General features: G+C 34.7%; 1 protein-coding gene across 2 annotated transcripts; it reads left to right on the plus strand.

Moving 5' to 3' along the window:
• Positions 1 to 12,094: 12,094 nt before the first annotated feature.
• On the plus strand, positions 12,095 to 18,052 carry LOC141619729 (inactive beta-amylase 4, chloroplastic-like). Of its 2 annotated transcripts, XM_074436749.1 has the most exons (11): positions 12,095 to 12,326; positions 12,633 to 12,761; positions 12,832 to 13,081; positions 13,469 to 13,689; positions 13,767 to 13,844; positions 13,917 to 14,076; positions 14,769 to 15,022; positions 15,458 to 15,527; positions 17,075 to 17,143; positions 17,321 to 17,469; positions 17,876 to 18,052. In XM_074436749.1, the coding sequence occupies exons 1-11, from the start codon at positions 12,166 to 12,168 to the stop codon at positions 17,895 to 17,897; spliced, it is 1,563 nt and encodes a 520-aa protein (XP_074292850.1). In that variant the 5' UTR covers positions 12,095 to 12,165; the 3' UTR covers positions 17,898 to 18,052. The 2 variants fall into 2 exon arrangements, with proteins under 2 accessions (XP_074292850.1, XP_074292851.1); XM_074436750.1 differs by lacking the exons at positions 17,321 to 17,469; positions 17,876 to 18,052 and having other exon boundaries at positions 12,098 to 12,326; positions 15,466 to 15,527.
• Positions 18,053 to 18,429: the final 377 nt, after the last annotated feature.

Below are 18,429 nucleotides of genomic sequence, written 5' to 3' on the forward strand. Positions count from 1 at the left end.
CCATCAGATACACGTATGATGATTTATGCCTTCCGAAAGTCGAGATTTCGATTGAGGGCCTCCGATTTTGGAAATTTTCAAACTGTCTAATATTGCAGTTTTAACTCCACGAATGTCTTAATAATGATAAATGAAGAAACTTTAATAAACGGAGTATGACCATCAGACGCACGTATGATGATTTATGCCTTACGAAACTCGAGATTTCTTTTGAGGGCCTCGATTTTTGGAAATTTTTAAACTTTCTAATATTGCAGTTTTAACTTCATGAATGTCTTAATAATGATAAATGATGAAACTTTAATAAATAAAGTATGACCATCAGACGCACGTATGATGATTTATGCCTTCCGAAACTCGAGATTTCGTTTTTGGGCCTCCGTTTTTGGAAATTTTCAATTTGTCTAATATTGCAGTTTTAACTCCACGAATGTCTTAATAATCATAAATGAAGAAACTTTAATAAACGGAGTATGACCATCAGACGCACGTATGATGATTTATGCCTTACGAAACTCGAGATTTCGTTTGAGGGCCTCCGTTTTTTGAAATTTTTAAACTTTCTAATATTGCAGTTTTAACTCCATGAATGTCTTAATAATGATAAATGATGAAACTTTAATAAATGAAGTATAACCATCAGACGCACGTATGATGATTTATGCCTTCCGAAACTCGAGATTTTGTTTGAGGGCCTCGGTTTTTGGAAATTTCCAAACTGTCTAATATTGCAGTTTTAACTTTACGAATGTCTTAATAATGATAAATGAAGAAACTTTAATAAACGGAGTATGACCATCAGACGCACGTATGATGATTTATGCCTTACGAAACTCGAGATTTCGTTTGAGGGCCTCGGTTTTTGGAAATTTTCAAACTGTCTAATATTGTAGTTTTAACTCCACGAATGTCTTAATAATGATAAATGAAGAAACTTTAATAAACGGAGTATGACCATCAGACGCACGTATGATGATTTATGCCTTCCGAAACTCGAGATTTCGTTTGAGGGCCTCGGTTTTTGAAATTTTCAAACTGTCTAATATTGCAGTTTTAACTCCATGAATGTCTTAATAATGATAAATGAAGAAACTTTAATAAATGTAGTATGACCATCAGACGCACGTATGATGATTTATGCCTTACGAAACTCGAGATTTCGTTTGAGGGCCTCGATTTTTGGAAATTTTTAAACTTTCTAATATTGCAGTTTTAACTCCATGAATGTCTTAATAATGATAAATGATGAAACTTTAATAAATGAAGTATGACCATCAGACGCACGTATGATGATTTATGCCTTCCGAAACTCGAGATTTCGTTTGAGGGCCTCCGTTTTTGGAAATTTTCAAACTGTCTAATATTGCAGTTTAACTCCACGAATGTCTTAATAATGATAAATGAAGAAACTTTAATAAACGGAGTATGACCATCAGACGCACGTATGATGATTTATGCCTTTTCACAACTGTCCAATATTGCAGTTTTAACTCCATGATTGTCTTAATAATGAGAAATGAGGAAACTTTTGTAAATGGAGTATGACCATCGACGCACGTTGATAATTTATGCCTTACGAAACTCGAAAAATTTTCAAACTTTAATATTGCGCTTTTAACTCCACGAATGTCTTAATAATGATAAATGAAGAAACTTTAATAAATGGAGTATGACCATCAGACGCACGTTTGATGATTTATGCCTTACGAAACTCGAGATTTCGTTTGAGTGCCTCGGTTTTTGGAAATTTTTAAACTTTCTAATATTGCAGTTTTAACTTCACGAATGTCTTAATAATGATAAATGAAGAAATTTTAATAAATGGAGTTTGACCATCAGACGCACGTATGATGATTTATGCCTTCCGAAACTCGAGATTTCGTTTGAGGGCCTCGGTTTTTGGAAATTTTCAAACTGTCTAATATTGCAGTTTTAACTTTACGAATGTCTTAATAATGATAAATGAAGAAACTTTAATAAACGGAGTATGACCATCAGACGCACGTATGATGATTTATGCCTTACGAAACTCGAGATTTCGTTTGAGGGCCTCGATTTTTGGAAAATTTTAAACTTTCTAATATTGCAGTTTTAACTCCATGAATGTCTTAATAATGATAAATGAAGAAACTTTAATAAACGGAGTATGACCATCAGACGCACGTATGATGATTTATGCCTTACGAAACTCGAGATTTCGTTTGAGGGCCTCGATTTTTGGAAATTTTTAAACTTTCTAATATTGCAGTTTTAACTCCATGAATGTCTTAATAATGATAAATGATGAAACTTTAATAAATGAAGTATGACCATCAGACACACGTATGATGATTTATGCCTTCCGAAAGTCGAGATTTCGATTGAGGGCCTCCGATTTTGGAAATTTTCAAACTTTCTAATATTGCGCTTTAACTCCACGAATGTCTTAATAATGATAAATGAAGAAACTTTAATAAACGGAGTATGACCATCAGACGCACGTATGATGATTTATGCCTTACGAAACTCGAGATTTCGTTTGAGGGCCTCCGTTTTTGGAAATTTTCAAACTGTCTAATATTGCAGTTTTAACTCCACGAATGTCTTAATAATGATAAATGAAGAAACTTTAATAAACGGAGTATGACCATCAGACGCACGTATGATGATTTATGCCTTACGAAACTCGAGATTTCGTTTGAGGGCCTCCGTTTTTGGAAATTTTAAAACTTTCTAATATTGCAGTTTTAATTCCATGAATGTCTTAATAATGATAAATGATGAAACTTTAATAAATGAAGTATGACCATCAGACACACGTATGATGATTTATGCCTTCCGAAAGTCGAGATTTCGATTGAGGGCCTCCGATTTTGGAAATTTTCAAACTGTCTAATATTGCAGTTTTAACTCCACGAATGTCTTAATAATGATAAATGAAGAAATTTTAATAAACGGAGTATGACCATCAGACGCACGTATGATGATTTATGCCTTCCGAAACTCGAGTTTTCGTTTGAGGGCCTCCGTTTTTGGAAATTTTCAAACTGTCTAATATTGCAGTTTTAACTCGACGAATGTCTTAATAATGATAAATGAAGAAACTTTAATAAACGGAGTATGACCATCAGACGCACGTATGATGATTTATGCCTTACGAAACTCGAGATTTCGTTTGAGGGCCTCCGTTTTTGGAAATTTTAAAACTTTCTAATATTGCAGTTTTAATTCCATGAATGTCTTAATAATGATAAATGATGAAACTTTAATAAATGAAGTATGACCATCAGACACACGTATGATGATTTATGCCTTCCGAAAGTCGAGATTTCGATTGAGGGCCTCCGATTTTGGAAATTTTCAAACTGTCTAATATTGCAGTTTTAACTCCACGAATGTCTTAATAATGATAAATGAAGAAATTTTAATAAACGGAGTATGACCATCAGACGCACGTATGATGATTTATGCCTTACGAAACTCGAGATTTCGTTTTAGGGCCTCGCTTTTTTGGAAATTTTCTAACTGTCTAATATTGCGTTTTAACTCCACGAATGTCTTAATAATGATAAATGAAGAAACTTTAATAAACGGAGTATGACCATCAGACGCACGTATGATGATTTATGCCTTACGAAACTCGAGATTTCGTTTGAGGGCCTCCGTTTTTGGAAATTTTAAAACTTTCTAATATTGCAGTTTTAATTCCATGAATGTCTTAATAATGATAAATGATGAAACTTTAATAAATGAAGTATGACCATCAGACACACGTATGATGATTTATGCCTTCCGAAACTCGAGATTTCGTTTGAGGGCCTCCGATTTTGGAAATTTTCAAACTGTCTAATATTGCAGTTTTAACTCCACGAATGTCTTAATAATGATAAATGAAGAAATTTTAATAAACGGAGTATGACCATCAGACGCACGTATGATGATTTATGCCTTCCGAAACTCGAGATTTCGTTTGAGGGCCTCCGGTTTTTGGAAATTTTTAAACTTTCTAATAAAGCAGTTTTAACTTCACGAATGTCTTAATAATGATAAATGAAGAAACTTTAATAAACGGAGTATGACCATCAGACGCACGTTTGATGATTTATGCCTTACGAAACTCGAGATTTCGTTTGAGGGCCTCGATTTTTGGAAAATTTTAAACTTTCTAATATTGCAGTTTTAACTCCATGAATGTCTTAATAATGATAAATGAAGAAACTTTAATAAACGGAGTATGACCATCAGACGCACGTATGATGATTTATGCCTTACGAAACTCGAGATTTCGTTTGAGGGCCTCGATTTTTGGAAATTTTTAAACTTTCTAATATTGCAGTTTTAACTCCATGAATGTCTTAATAATGATAAATGATGAAACTTTAATAAATGAAGTATGACCATCAGACACACGTATGATGATTTATGCCTTCCGAAAGTCGAGATTTCGATTGAGGGCCTCCGATTTTGGAAATTTTCAAACTGTCTAATATTGCAGTTTTAACTCCACGAATGTCTTAATAATGATAAATGAAGAAATTTTAATAAACGGAGTATGACCATCAGACGCACGTATGATGATTTATGCCTTCCAAACTCGAGATTTCGTTTGAGGGCCTCCGTTTTGGAAATTTTCAAACTTTCTAATATTGCAGTTTTAACTCCACGAATGTCTTAATAATGATAAATGAAGAAACTTTAATAAACGGAGTATGACCATCAGACGCACGTATGATGATTTATGCCTTACGAAACTCGAGATTTCGTTTGAGGGCCTCCGTTTTTGGAAATTTTAAAACTTTCTAATATTGCAGTTTTAATTCCATGAATGTCTTAATAATGATAAATGATGAAACTTTAATAAATGAAGTATGATCATCAGACACACGTATGATGATTTATGCCTTCCGAAAGTCGAGATTTCGATTGAGGGCCTCCGATTTTGGAAATTTTCAAACTGAATATTGCGCTTTAACTCCACGAATGTCTTAATAATGATAAATGAAGAAATTTTAATAAACGGAGTATGACCATCGACGCACGTATGATGATTTATGCCTTCCAAACTCGAGATTTCGTTTGAGGGCCTCCGTTTTTGGAAATTTTCAAACTGTCTAATATTGCAGTTTTAACTCGACGAATGTCTTAATAATGATAAATGAAGAAACTTTAATAAACGGAGTATGACCATCAGACGCACGTATGATGATTTATGCCTTACGAAACTCGAGATTTCGTTTGAGGGCCTCCGTTTTTGGAAATTTTAAAACTTTCTAATATTGCGCTTTAATTCCATGAATGTCTTAATAATGATAAATGATGAAACTTTAATAAATGAAGTATGATCATCAGACACACGTATGATGATTTATGCCTTCCGAAAGTCGAGATTTCGATTGAGGGCCTCCGATTTTGGAAATTTTCAAACTGTCTAATATTGCAGTTTTAACTCCACGAATGTCTTAATAATGATAAATGAAGAAATTTTAATAAACGGAGTATGACCATCAGACGCACGTATGATAATTTATGCCTTACGAAACTCGAGATTTCGTTTTAGGGCCTCGGTTTTTGGAAATTTTCTAACTGTCTAATATTGCAGTTTTAGCTCCACGAATGTCTTAATAATGATAAATGAAGAAACTTTAATAAACGGAGTATGACCATCAGACGCACGTATGATGATTTATGCCTTACGAAACTCGAGATTTCGTTTGAGGGCCTCCGTTTTTGGAAATTTTAAAACTTTCTAATATTGCAGTTTTAATTCCATGAATGTCTTAATAATGATAAATGATGAAACTTTAATAAATGAAGTATGACCATCAGACACACGTATGATGATTTATGCCTTCCGAAAGTCGAGATTTCGATTGAGGGCCTCCGATTTTGGATATTTTCAAACTGTCTAATATTGCAGTTTTAACTCCACGAATGTCTTAATAATGATAAATGAAGAAATTTTAATAAACGGAGTATGACCATCAGACGCACGTATGATGATTTATGCCTTCCGAAACTCGAGATTTCGTTTGAGGGCCTCCGGTTTTTGGAAATTTTTAAACTTTCTAATAAAGCAGTTTTAACTTCACGAATGTCTTAATAATGATAAATGAAGAAACTTTAATAAACGGAGTATGACCATCAGACGCACGTTTGATGATTTATGCCTTACGAAACTCGAGATTTCGTTTGAGTGCCTCGGTTTTTGGAAATTTTTAAACTTTCTAATATTGCAGTTTTAACTTCACGAATGTCTTAATAATGATAAATGAAGAAATTTTAATAAATGGAGTTTGACCATCAGACGCACGTATGATGATTTATGCCTTCCGAAACTCGAGATTTCGTTTGAGGGCCTCGGTTTTTGGAAATTTTCAAACTGTCTAATATTGCAGTTTTAACTTTACGAATATCTTAATAATGATAAATGAAGAAACTTTAATAAACGGAGTATGACCATCAGACGCACGTATGATGATTTATGCCTTACGAAACTCGAGATTTCGTTTGAGGGCCTCGATTTTTGGAAATTTTTAAACTTTCTAATATTGCAGTTTTAACTCCATGAATGTCTTAATAATGATAAATGATGAAACTTTAATAAATGAAATATGACCATCAGACGCACGTATGATGATTTATGCCTTACGAAACTCGAGATTTCGTTTGAGTGCCTCCGTTTTTGGAAATTTTAAAACTTTCTAATATTGCATTTTTAATTCCATGAATGTCTTAATAATGATAAATGATGAAACTTTAATAAATGAAGTATGACCATCAGACACACGTATGATGATTTATGCCTTCCGAAAGTCGAGATTTCGATTGAGGGCCTCCGATTTTGGATATTTTCAAACTGTCTAATATTGCAGTTTTAACTCCACGAATGTCTTAATAATGATAAATGAAGAAATTTTAATAAACGGAGTATGACCATCAGACGCACGTATGATAATTTATGCCTTACGAAACTCGAGATTTCGTTTTAGGGCCTCGATTTTTGGAAATTTTCAAACTGTCTAATATTGCAGTTTTAACTCCACGAATGTCTTAATAATGATAAATGAAGAAACTTTAATAAACGGAGTATGACCATCAGACGCACGTATGATGATTTATGCCTTACGAAACTCGAGATTTCGTTTGAGGGCCTCCGTTTTTGGAAATTTTAAAACTCTCTAATATTGCAGTTTTAATTCCATGAATGTCTTAATAATGATAAATGATGAAACTTTAATAAATGAAGTATGACCATCAGACACACGTATGATGATTTATGCCTTCCGAAAGTCGAGTTTTCGATTAAGGGCCTCCGATTTTGGAAATTTTCAAACTGTCTAATATTGCAGTTTTAGCTCCACGAATGTCTTAATAATGATAAATGAAGAAACTTTAATAAACGGAGTATGACCATCAGACGCACGTATGATGATTTATGCCTTACGAAACTCGAGATTTCGTTTGAGGGCCTCCGTTTTTAGAAATTTTAAAACTTTCTAATATTGCAGTTTTAAGTCCATGAATGTCTTAATAATGATAAATGATGAAACTTTAATAAATGAAGTATGACCATCAGACACACGTATGATGATTTATGCCTTCCGAAAGTCGAGATTTCGATTGAGGGCCTCCGATTTTGGAAATTTTCAAACTGTCTAATATTGCAGTTTTAACTCCACGAATGTCTTAATAATGATAAATGAAGAAACTTTAATAAACGGAGTATGACCATCAGACGCACGTATGATGATTTATGCCTTACGAAACTCGAGATTTCTTTTGAGGGCCTCGATTTTTGGAAATTTTTAAACTTTCTAATATTGCAGTTTTAACTTCATGAATGTCTTAATAATGATAAATGATGAAACTTTAATAAATAAAGTATGACCATCAGACGCACGTATGATGATTTATGCCTTCCGAAACTCGAGATTTCGTTTTTGGGCCTCCGTTTTTGGAAATTTTCAAACTGTCTAATATTGCAGTTTTAACTCCACGAATGTCTTAATAATCATAAATGAAGAAACTTTAATAAACGGAGTATGACCATCAGACGCACGTATGATGATTTATGCCTTACGAAACTCGAGATTTCGTTTGAGGGCCTCCGTTTTTTGAAATTTTTAAACTTTCTAATATTGCAGTTTTAACTCCATGAATGTCTTAATAATGATAAATGATGAAACTTTAATAAATGAAGTATAACCATCAGACGCACGTATGATGATTTATGCCTTCCGAAACTCGAGATTTTGTTTGAGGGCCTCGGTTTTTGGAAATTTCCAAACTGTCTAATATTGCAGTTTTAACTTTACGAATGTCTTAATAATGATAAATGAAGAAACTTTAATAAACGGAGTATGACCATCAGACGCACGTATGATGATTTATGCCTTACGAAACTCGAGATTTCGTTTGAGGGCCTCGGTTTTTGGAAATTTTCAAACTGTCTAATATTGTAGTTTTAACTCCACGAATGTCTTAATAATGATAAATGAAGAAACTTTAATAAACGAAGTATGACCATCAGACGCACGTATGATGATTTATGCCTTCCGAAACTCGAGATTTCGTTTGAGGGCCTCGGTTTTTTGAAATTTTCAAACTGTCTAATATTGCAGTTTTAACTCCATGAATGTCTTAATAATGATAAATGAAGAAACTTTAATAAATGTAGTATGACCATCAGACGCACGTATGATGATTTATGCCTTACGAAACTCGAGATTTCGTTTGAGGGCCTCGATTTTTGGAAATTTTTAAACTTTCTAATATTGCAGTTTTAACTCCATGAATGTCTTAATAATGATAAATGATGAAACTTTAATAAATGAAGTATGACCATCAGACGCACGTATATGATTTACGCCTTCCGAAACTCGAGATTTCGTTTGAGGGCCTCCGTTTTTGGAAATCTTCAAACTGTCTAATATTGCAGTTTTAACTCCACGAATGTCTTAATAATGATAAATGAAGAAACTTTAATAAACGGAGTATGACCATCAGACGCACGTATGATGATTTATGCCTTTTCACAACTGTCCAATATTGCAGTTTTAACTCCATGATTGTCTTAATAATGAGAAATGAGGAAACTTTTGTAAATGGAGTATGACCATCAGACGCACGTATGATAATTTATGCCTTACGAAACTCGAGATTTCGTTTTAGGGCCTCGGTTTTTGGAAATTTTCAAACTGTCTAATATTGCAGTTTTAGCTCCACGAATGTCTTAATAATGATAAATGAAGAAACTTTAATAAACGGAGTATGACCATCAGACGCACGTATGATGATTTATGCCTTACGAAACTCGAGATTTCGTTTGAGGGCCTCCGTTTTTGGAAATTTTAAAACTTTCTAATATTGCAGTTTTAATTCCATGAATGTCTTAATAATGATAAATGAAGAAACTTTAATAAATGGAGTATGACCATCAGACGCACGTATGTTGATTTATGCCTTCCGAAACTCGAGATTTCGTTTGAGGGTCTCGGTTTTTTGAAATTTTCAAACTGTCTAATATTGCAGTTTTAACTCCATGAATGTCTTAATAATGATAAATGAAGAAACTTTAATAAATGTAGTATGACCATCAGACGCACGTATGTTGATTTATGCCTTCCGAAAGTCGAGATTTTGTTTTTGAGTCTCCGTTTTAAGAAATTTTCAAACTGTTTAATATTGCAGTTTTAACTCGATGAATGTCTTAATAATTATAAATGAAGAAATTTTAATAAATGGAGTATGACCATCAGACGCACGTATGTTGATTTATGCCTTCCGAAAGTCGAGATTTCGTTTTTGGGTCTCCGTTTTAAGAAATTTTCAAACTGTTTAATATTGCAGTTTTAAATCCATGAATGTCTTAATAATGATAAATGAGGAAACTTTTGTAAATGGAGTATGACCATCAGACACACGTATGTTGATTTATGCCTTCCGAAAGTCGAGATTTCGTTTATGGGTCTCCGTTTTAGGAAATTTTCAAACTGTTTAATATTGCAATTTTAACTCCATGAATGTCTTAATAGTGATAAATGAGGAAACTTTTGTAAATGGAGTATAACCATCAGACGCACGTATGTTGATTTATGCCTTCCGAAAGTCGAGATTTCGTTTATGGGTCTCGGTTTTAGGAAATTTTCACAACTGTCCAATATTGCAGTTTTAACTCCATGATTGTCTTAATAATGATAAATGAGGAAACTTTTGTAAATGGAGTATGACCATCAGACGCACGTATGTTGATTTATGCCTTCCGAACGTCGAGATTTCGTTTATGGGTCTCGGTTTTAGTAAATTTTCAAACTGTCCAATATTATAGTTTTAACTCCATGAATGTCTTAATAATGATAAATGAGGAAACTTTTGTAAATGGAGTATGTCCATCAGACGCACGTATGTTGATTTATGCCTTCCGAAAGTTGAGATTTCGTTTATGGGTCTCGGTTTTATGAAATTTTCACAACTGTCCAATATTGCAGTTTTAACTCCATGATTGTCTTAATAATGATAAATGAGGAAACTTTTGTAAAGGGAGTATGACCATCAGACGCACGTATGTTGATTTATGCCTTCCGAAAGTCGAGATTTCGTTTATGGGTCTCGGTTTTAGGAAATTTTCAAACTGTCTAATATTACAGTTTTAACTCCATGAATGTCTTAATAATGATAAATGAGGACACTTTTGTAAATGGAGTATGATTAAACAAAATCCGCTAACGAGCGGTGTAAGTAAACATGTGTCCTATCATCATGAGGTGTTTTGTCGGGATTTTTGTAAATTCCAATATCGACGGATACGGGTATCTACGCAATCAGAAGTGTAGCATAAGAAGCTACCACGTTGCCAAAGAGCAAAGTCACCCCAATTCTAAATCTAACAAAAGATTATCAGCTCTAGTGTATACACATTACGATGAATCACAAGTTTAAAACATAAACTCAAGATGGGCACTTTGGAAAAATCAATATAGATCCACAAAACAACTAAACATTACCAGAAAACAAGGATCAACAACGGAATGAATAATGATGAATTGAAGTCGAAAAGAATCATTAAAACACAATAACATATATATATATAGCGAATAGAAAGATAAACGTACTAGAATGGTCAGCATTCCAAGCATGGCAAGTGATGCGTTGAGCAAACTTATTAGTTGTATTAGTTATCACTTCGACTCATATAGTTTTCTTATCCATAAGAATTTGTGCAAACTTATTAGTTGTTTTAGTTATCACTAAGTTGAGACTTTATAAGTGATGTATTGAGCAAACTTATTAGTTGTTTTAGTTATCACTTCGACCCATTTGTTTAAAAAAATCTCTTATAAAGTCTCATCTTAGTTGGTCGTTTGCTTTCTCCATATTAAGGCTCTGTTTGGTACTTAGCAGATTAGTATTAGTAGAAGCAGATTGGTCAAACAAATAAAAAATGACAGATTGGATTAATAAGTTTAACTAGTATATTTCAATTAGCGGATTTAGTAGAAGTGTTTGGTAATTAGCGGATTTTAGTTAATAAATTGTTGTATCTATGCGAAAATGGTTGACGAATTCATATTTGACAATCTACTAATGTGAATATGGTGGGTGAAACAACATATTGGATAACAGCTTCAATCTACTATTTCAATATGTCATTTACCAAACATTCAAAATAGTAGATTGATGAGTCAAACATGCTAGAAGCCTTGAATATGCTGAAAATTTACCAATCGGCTCTTTACCAAACACCCCCCAAGTTTACTTGCAATCAGACTCCTTTGCTTTTTTAGATCACAGTTTTTTGTTTCAGACGAACATTTTTCGTCTTATTTTTTAGACGAGCATATATAACCATTTTATAGTTAAATGTAACCATAATTGTATAGACAGTGTTACAGTTTATGGTAACTGATTTTTCAATAATGGTTACAATTACTGTAAAATAGTTACAAAATTCCATCTTATTATTTCAGACCAAAAAGCCCGTCTGTTTTTAGATTTATGAATGAGTTGGAAATCTTGATGTCGTGTTTGACTCTAATCTCGACCAAAAAAAAAAAAAAAAAAAAAGAGTAAAAAGGATGTGGAGTGAAAATGCAGTACTCCGTATAAGAGTAGACCAAACAAAAGTAGTTTTAATTTTGGCTTGATTTTTTCATCCCTTTGAGTTCGTGGTTCCTCTCCAGGGAAAAAATGGCCGGAGCTGGATGGTGCATGCTCTGTAAATACGGCGGCCGGAAAAGCTTGTATGCTTTCTCCGATTTGCTGACTGACATCAGAAACGTTTCGACCCCTCGGAAAAGGGTTTCCAGATGGAGATCTCTCATGGGCAGAAGAAACACTCGTGTTTTTAGGTACGGAGTAATTATTTTAATTTTAATTTTAATTTTAATTATATTTATTCTTGGATTATTAGTTGCTTTATTTTAATCATTTCAATTGATGAGCTGCATCTGCATGAATGATGGAATTAATTAGTTAGAGAGTTAAACACTTTACTTATGTAATTAATTAATTAATTGTAGTTATTCTTTGTGAAAAACAAGTTAAACAAATGATTGGGATTTATGAATTAGTTAATTTGTTAGAGCGTTTGTGCAATTATAGATAGATATATATGCCAAGTAATTTCCTGGTTTCCGATCACCTTCCTGTTGCAGTATGGACGCCCGCGAAAAATCACAACATTTGATCTTTAAATCATCAAAGCAGAAGAAGGTTCCTGTCTTCGTTATGATGCCCCTTGATTCCTTTGGCGTCGATACTCTTGGGACACCAAGGATTAAAAGGTCCAATTCCCATTGCATTTTAACTCATATTACCAATGCATTTCCGAATCTGAATTATTTTCCATTACAGACTTAAGGCCTTGACTGTATCTCTTAAAGCACTCAAGTTGGCTGGCGTCCATGGAATTGCTGTTGAGGTTTGGTGGGGAATTGTGGAGCGTACTTCTCCCCTTGCATATAACTGGTCATTGTATCAAGACCTCTTTAAATTGATATCTGAAACAGGTCTCAAGTTGCACGTTGCGTTATGTTTCCACTCCAATCTTCCCTTATCACCTCACCAAAAACCTTTTGTCAGCCTCCCACTGTGGATACAAAAGGTTGGTACTCCACTCCTCCATTTCCTCCTCGTCCCACCCTACACAACCACCAATATCATACTCCTTGTTTAAAGCTCTATTACTCATCTCTCCCCTCCAAGGCGACCCTCTTTAGTTTCTTATTTTACCTCTTTCTGGTTACGTTTATTTGTGCCAGTTCATGTTAGTGGACTTGAACAATTCTGGCACTGAGTTATGGTGTTTTTTTTTTTACTTTGGACTGTCGTTACCTTTTTCTGTTGGGTTTGCGAATCATTATTTCACCCTTTTCACTCATTTCTTTTTCTTTGTCAAAGATCATAACAACTCAGAGTTGTGCTGTCATCAAATCTTTCCAGTATATTGAATGAGATGAAGTCCATATCTAATATCTTTGATCTTCTGCAGATTGGTGTTAGCAATCCGGATATATATTACCAAGACCAATATGGGGCTTCTTGTGATGATTATCTTACACTTGGAGTAGATGAAATTCCGTTATTCTGCGGCCGTACTGCCCTCCAGTGCTATGAAGACTTCATCTTCAGTTTTCTAGACGAGTTTGATACGTTAGTTGGTTATGCAATTGAAGAAATAAGTGTTGGCCTTGGTCCCGCTGGTGAACTTAGGTAATCTTTTGTACTCGTCGTTTCTATAAGTATCAGTGCATCTTGATTGGCTTAGCTAACGTGATATTTACATGCAGATATCCTGCTCATCGATATGCAGATGGTAGATGGAGATTTCCTGGAATTGGTGAATTCCAATGCTATGATAAATACATGTAAGGAATTCTTTCGACTGTGAAAAGTCTATTTGTTTACGGTAAAGAAGTTTCTAAATAAAACTTTTTCAGGATGGACGATCTAAGGATGGCCGCTTGCCAAGAGGGTAACTCACACTGGGGAGAAAAAGGCCCTCAGGATGCTGGCTGTTACAACAGTTCTCCATCTGGAACTCCTTTCTTTGAAGGTGGTGAAAAAAGTTTCCTTTCTGATTACGGAGATTTCTTCCTTGTATGTGTACTTCTCCTCGACAATCATTTTGCTTTCATATATCTATATATATTTTTTATCCTATTCTATATTTCTATGTTTGTATGTAGCCTTATAGGTATGGAGTAGCTGGATAGGATTTTAAGAAAGATCAGTTGATTTGTTCTTTTAAGCTAATATTATACTCCATATAATTTATCTGAGATGGCTAGGATTGAGCTTTGAAGTAATATAGAGTAGAGCTTTGTGATTGGGGTTTTCGTTTCTTAAAATAAAAATCAAGATACTGTAAAATAAATTGAAGTTAAAATATATTGAAACATGAGTAGTAGTAATCGAGTAATTTATACGAGTATAAAGCCTTAAACTATAACCGTATTACCAAAACTGCTGTCAGTCACTCGGTAATAGGAATAAATATAATAGTTGGGCCTCAACCAAAACCTTAAGGTGATGGTTGAGGCCCAACTATTAGACTTATTCCTATTACGCCCCCTCACTCGAGTGCCCATTGGGCTCACACTAGCTCTGATACCAAGATAGATGACCCATCTCAACCATAGGTGATGGTCGAGGCCCAACTATTATATTTATTCCTATTACTCCGGATCTGTAATTACCAATCAGGAACTCGAGAATTTAGCTTCTGAATTCTGATTGCATTAAATGTGCATAAACTGCTATGCAGAATGATGGTGGTAACGTTTTTATAGGAATGGTATAGTGGGAAGTTGATCCTCCATGCAGATGCTATTCTCGGAAAAGCAGCAGATTTGTTGAAGAAGTATCAACGTGATGATCAAACATCTGTGCTGCTTGTGGCAAAGATTGGTGAAGTATATTGGTGGTACAAGACAGTATCACATGCTGCTGAACTTACAGCTGGCTATTACAACACTGCTCAGAGAGATGGATATGATCCCTTGGCTTTAATGCTTTTTCGTCATGGGGTAGCTCTACAGGCGTCGTAAGTCTCTTAAACCTTTTTTTAATTCGCAGTGGCCTACATAACTTATCTCCTCTCTTTTTCTGCATAGATAAGATGGATTTATAAATAGCACAGTAACTTTTCCATTACACATTTTCCCAGTGCCTCGGGACTCCGTGATCATAAGGTGGGTAAGGGGGTTCGGATGTGTTAAAGAGTGGAAATTTTGGTAGATAATTGTACCGTCTATCGGCCTACCCAATAGTCCGTTTGGTTCCTTCAATGTACTTTTGAAGTTCGCCAGATCTATCACTTGAATTTTAATAAAACCTTAGTAATATGCTTATAATCTATTAGTGTGACTACCTATTGGCTCGCGCGCTTATTGTTTTACTGTTGCCTTTGAATACTTTGAATATACCAGTTCTGATTCTCATGCTTACGAGTGCTTAAAGATTTCAAATTTGCCGTTAGGTGCTTAGAAATGAAGGACAGTGAAACACCACCAGCATATTGTTGCAGTCCAGAAGGATTGCTCCAACAGGTCTGAAGGATATACTGTTTTATTAATTCATCTTTTGACAACTGTTCTATCTGCTTCGGGATTGCTATTTTCCCAGCTTAAGCCTGTAGTGTGTACATTCTGCTCAATCTCTATGCGTCTTAACAGGAAACGGGAGTCACTCTGTTTTCCTGATTTATCTACCTTCTACATTTTCTCTGCATCCCATCTAAATTCTTGGGGGGTGGAGGTGGGGGTGGTGGTTACGACTTACGCCTGCCCCCCATGGTTGGTACTTGCTCAATTGAAAAAAGAGCAGAATTACCAATGTAAAATGAGCTGCAGCTTCTTGAGGTTTCAAGATATTGGCTTCATTCAATTGCACGTTATTTATGTCAACTTGCGAGCAACATTATTTGAAGACCACAGCATCTCACTAAATATGCAAGTGATAATGTGATATGCTCACTTTATCAACATGTTTGTGCTTCAGTTCTAATATATTGTGGGGGTATATAATTGAGTAGAAATCTGTATGGTAGCTGAAATTCATTGTTTGAACATATTTGACAAATTTCTAACCTGTGAAGTGAAAAGCTATGACATTTATGAAATACGGAGTATAATAAATGTCCTCGTTGGTGAGGTCTTGGGAATGTCAATAATTTACATTTTTTTAAAGAAGGTTAAGAAGAATGAGCAGTTTTGAAGGGTGAATTATAAGATGCGTGAATTATAAAATAAAGGGTGCTGGAGGTGAAGAAACATGCAGACTGTTAATCACCTCATGCTTATGCGTAGAATACAGCCCTTTTTGTCCTTGCATCTTCTCACAAAGGCTCATTTCCTGGTTAAGTCATTTATTCATGTTTTAGCAATACATATCTTGAGTTTCTCCTCTCTTTTCTCTTGGCATGATCTTTTTCGCCTTTATTGTGCCATCTAAGTACCATTATTTTATTTTATTTTCCTTTTTTTTCCCTTTCCGATGGTGCTCATCTAGCAATGCGCCACTCTTGAAGGTTTGAATATTGAAACTTCTCTGTGTACTTCTAATTCATTATTCGTTGGCCTTAGAGATTGGAATAAGTAAAATGGTTTTATTAAAAGTCTATGCGCTTTTGTGTATTGTGAACTAGCAGTCGGTCAGTGCAGTTGCCAACAGAATTTTCAAAATGGGTCATCTAGAAACAATCTCTTCCTGTTTTCAGCACATTGTAGTTGTGTACCATGACCACCCTTATCCTGCCATAAGCTGGAGACTTTGAGGCACTATTGTTAACCATTTCTCTCTTTTTAGCTTCATGAAGTTTGTGGAAAGTTTTCGAAGTGTCCAACTGTACACTCTCGATATTCTGTGAGTATGGTTAATCGTTGCTAGCAAGGCTGCTTTCATTTTGATATTTTATGTGGTTTTTACAGTGGTAACTTTATCGATGTATACGTTAGTTTATTTGTTGCTTCATGTTCATAATAGAACAAGTTTTTATGCACCTCTTCACACGTCGTACACGAGCAGCTCAACCTTCTATTCCCCGAGTTACATGACTCGTAATGGCCAATATTTACTTTTTATCATTTGAATGCAGCTTCACACCGTGTCAAAGAGAAGGACTATAGTTTTAACTGGGAGAAATTCCAATGAACGTTTTGACCAGGTGAATATCCTTGTTTCTGAATGAGCTCTTGATTATATTTGGATGTGATTATCACCTCAAGATAATACTTTCAAAGGAGAGTTGGTTCTGTTTGATGATTTTTTCCTGCGTGGAGTCTTTGAGAGTGAAAACATTGTTTTGTGACTTGATGCTGTGTTGTAATTTTTTTTTCTTTAGGCTGGATTGCAGCAAATTCAAGCCAATTGTTATAGGCCAGAGGCAGATGCTGTGAGATCATTCACCTACTTCAGATTAAGTGGCAACATTTTCAAGGCTGAAAATTGGAGCAACTTTGTTCCTTTTGTGAGAAACATGAATGTTGACGGGTGATGCATCTATACCTTTGTTAAAAGAATTGAAAGGAGTTACTTGACTGCCCTGTAGTTTTTAAAAGGCAGGGTGTTCTGAAAGCTGTTCTAACACTGAGTATTACGGCTTACGTTTTCTTCATTCTTTTTCAATGTACATAGCTCCTATAGTCGTCATTAGAGTAGCAGCAGCAGGTTGTAATTTATTGTGTTAGTAGCAGCAGGTTGTAACTTCTTGTATTAGTAGCGACCATCATTTGCATGCTTAGGTTGTACTTTGTTTCAGCCGAGTAGACCAACCTTTTTGTCCAGAATGAAACATTTATTGAAGTGTAAAAAAACATCAAGCATCGTGTTACCACCCTAAGGTCATTGTTATTTACTCTTAACAATGTATAACATCAATATAATGGTTTTCTTTCAGGTATTGTACTGCAGATGTTTAATTCTCTCATTTTGTTCGACTAAGCCTGAGTGACAAGTTTGTTATCTGTCTTGTGATGTGTCGTTCTCGCATTTTGCTTGAAGAAGCTGGTGTAACATGTGAATACGTGCATTTTGCTTGAAGAAGCTGGTGTAACATGTGAATACGTGATAAGAGGGTGTTTCGGGACCTGTGGCATCTCAGTATGATATTGTCCCTCTATAGCAGAATCAATAATCTTGGGACTTTATAACCATTTTTCGCGTTGCAATTGCCGCTATATGGATCAAGAAGATCTGATCACGATTAATGGAAATAAACAATCGCCATTTAGATATTTTTGAAATATAGTGATGGTGTTGGAATCTTGAATATTTGTGAATTTGAGGCAAAATCATATGGACCCACCTTCTGTAATACATCCGGGTACAATTAATCAATTAAGTAGTCCTGGATAGTGCTATTATATTAACAAACAAATAAAAAAGTCTAGAATAACCGTTATATGGACTGTCCCACCCATTTCTTTATACTTGTTTCCCATTAAAACCCAA

This window comes from Silene latifolia, chromosome X (genome assembly GCF_048544455.1).
Source record: "Silene latifolia isolate original U9 population chromosome X, ASM4854445v1, whole genome shotgun sequence".
Lineage (NCBI taxonomy): Eukaryota > Viridiplantae > Streptophyta > Magnoliopsida > Caryophyllales > Caryophyllaceae > Silene > Silene latifolia.

Coding starts and splice junctions, on each gene's coding strand:
- LOC141619729 (XM_074436749.1), top strand. CDS start 12,166: ATGGCCGGAGCTGGATGGTGCATGCTCTGTAAATACGGCGGCCGGAAA. Junction 12,762..12,831: donor GGGACACCAAGGATTAAAAG/GTCCAATTCCCA, acceptor TTTCCATTACAG/ACTTAAGGCCTTGACTGTAT. Junction 15,528..17,074: donor CAGAAGGATTGCTCCAACAG/GTCTGAAGGATA, acceptor ATTTGAATGCAG/CTTCACACCGTGTCAAAGAG.